Here is a 1121-nt window from a genome sequence, read left to right as displayed (position 1 = left end):
CCAACCGAGCCATTCTGTGATTCTGTGATTGATTCTGTGATGACTCTGTGACTCTGTGTGTGTTTGCAGTCTCTAGGAAACAGAAGGATACGAGTGGACGTTGCCGATCAAGCTCAGGATAAAGGTGAGGGTCTCCCCTCACATCGAGGGGCACAAAACCCCCCCCAGGACCCCCCAGATCTCCACCTCCGACCCCTTCCTGGCCAGGACATTTCTGTAACGATGCCACCTCATCCCTCTGGCGCTAATTGGCTTAACGAAGCGGCCTCTCCTTTAATCCCCCGGCAGATCGGGACGATCGCTGCTTCGGCAGAGACCGGGATCGCTTCCGCGACTCGGAGATGTTCGAGAGCGACTGGAGGGCCCGTCCCGCCACCACCGACAGCTTCGACGATTACCCCCCCCGCCGGGGCGACGACAGCTTCGGGGACAGTGAGTTTACCCCAAAAAATGGCATTTTCCTGCAGAATTTGGTGGCTGCCTCCCCTTCATCCGTAGCCCGGAGCCAAATCTGCTGCGTTTTCCCATGGGGATGTTTCTTTCTGTTGTTTTGCCCCCAAAATTGGCGTTCTCTCCACATCCAATCGGGCTTCGTTCTGCTCCATCAGGGATCAACTGCTGATCTAGTGCCCGTTCCCCCAAATTTATTGTAAGGGTGAAGGGGTCAGCGCCACCTCTCAGGGAAGGGATTTCCCTGCTTCGTTAAGGGATTTGTCACTCGTACGCTAACGAGCGCAGGAAAACCCTCATCACATGGGGGTTTGGGGTAAAACCTGCACCCCTCACCCCCATCTCCCCCCCTCTCAGGGTTTCGGGATCGCTACGACGACCGCTATCGCGACGGGTACCGCGACGGCCCCCGCCGGGACATGGACCGCGGCTTCGGGGGCCGGGACCGCTACGATGACCGCAGCAGGGACTACGACCGAGGTACGGCCTTCCCAGTACGGGCGTCCCAGTATGGCCCAGTTTCCCCCAGCAACTGGGAAAGGGCTGTGCAAGACGAGCCCTCGCTCTCCTCCCCGGGCAGCGTCAATCCCTGGCGTTGCTCTTCAAATCAGGCCCCAATTTTAGGGCCGTTGTGGTTTTACGGTGCCCCTCCATGGCTTGGGGGGGTTAGG

The 1121-nt window shown here is 59.0% G+C and overlaps 1 protein-coding gene across 1 annotated transcript in view; it reads left to right on the top strand.

Annotated features, from left to right (window-relative positions):
- Nucleotides 1-69: 69 nt before the first annotated feature.
- The window catches only part of LOC104546255 (eukaryotic translation initiation factor 4B-like), a gene marked incomplete at both ends in the record, with an annotated part of 2288 nt that continues 1236 nt past the window's right edge, over nucleotides 70-1121 (top strand). Inside the window, 3 exons of the mRNA XM_010191601.1 lie at nucleotides 70-124; nucleotides 289-432; nucleotides 808-964. Of these exons, the coding sequence (XP_010189903.1) occupies nucleotides 70-124; nucleotides 289-432; nucleotides 808-964 (356 nt within the window). The remainder of the gene's footprint in view (nucleotides 125-288; nucleotides 433-807; nucleotides 965-1121) is intronic.

The sequence above is a fragment of the Mesitornis unicolor genome, unplaced genomic scaffold (genome assembly GCF_000695765.1).
Source record: "Mesitornis unicolor isolate BGI_N332 unplaced genomic scaffold, ASM69576v1 scaffold40949, whole genome shotgun sequence".
Lineage (NCBI taxonomy): Eukaryota > Metazoa > Chordata > Aves > Mesitornithiformes > Mesitornithidae > Mesitornis > Mesitornis unicolor.
The sequence above is the reverse complement of the archived record's forward strand: the minus strand, read 5'-3'. Positions and strand labels throughout refer to the sequence as shown.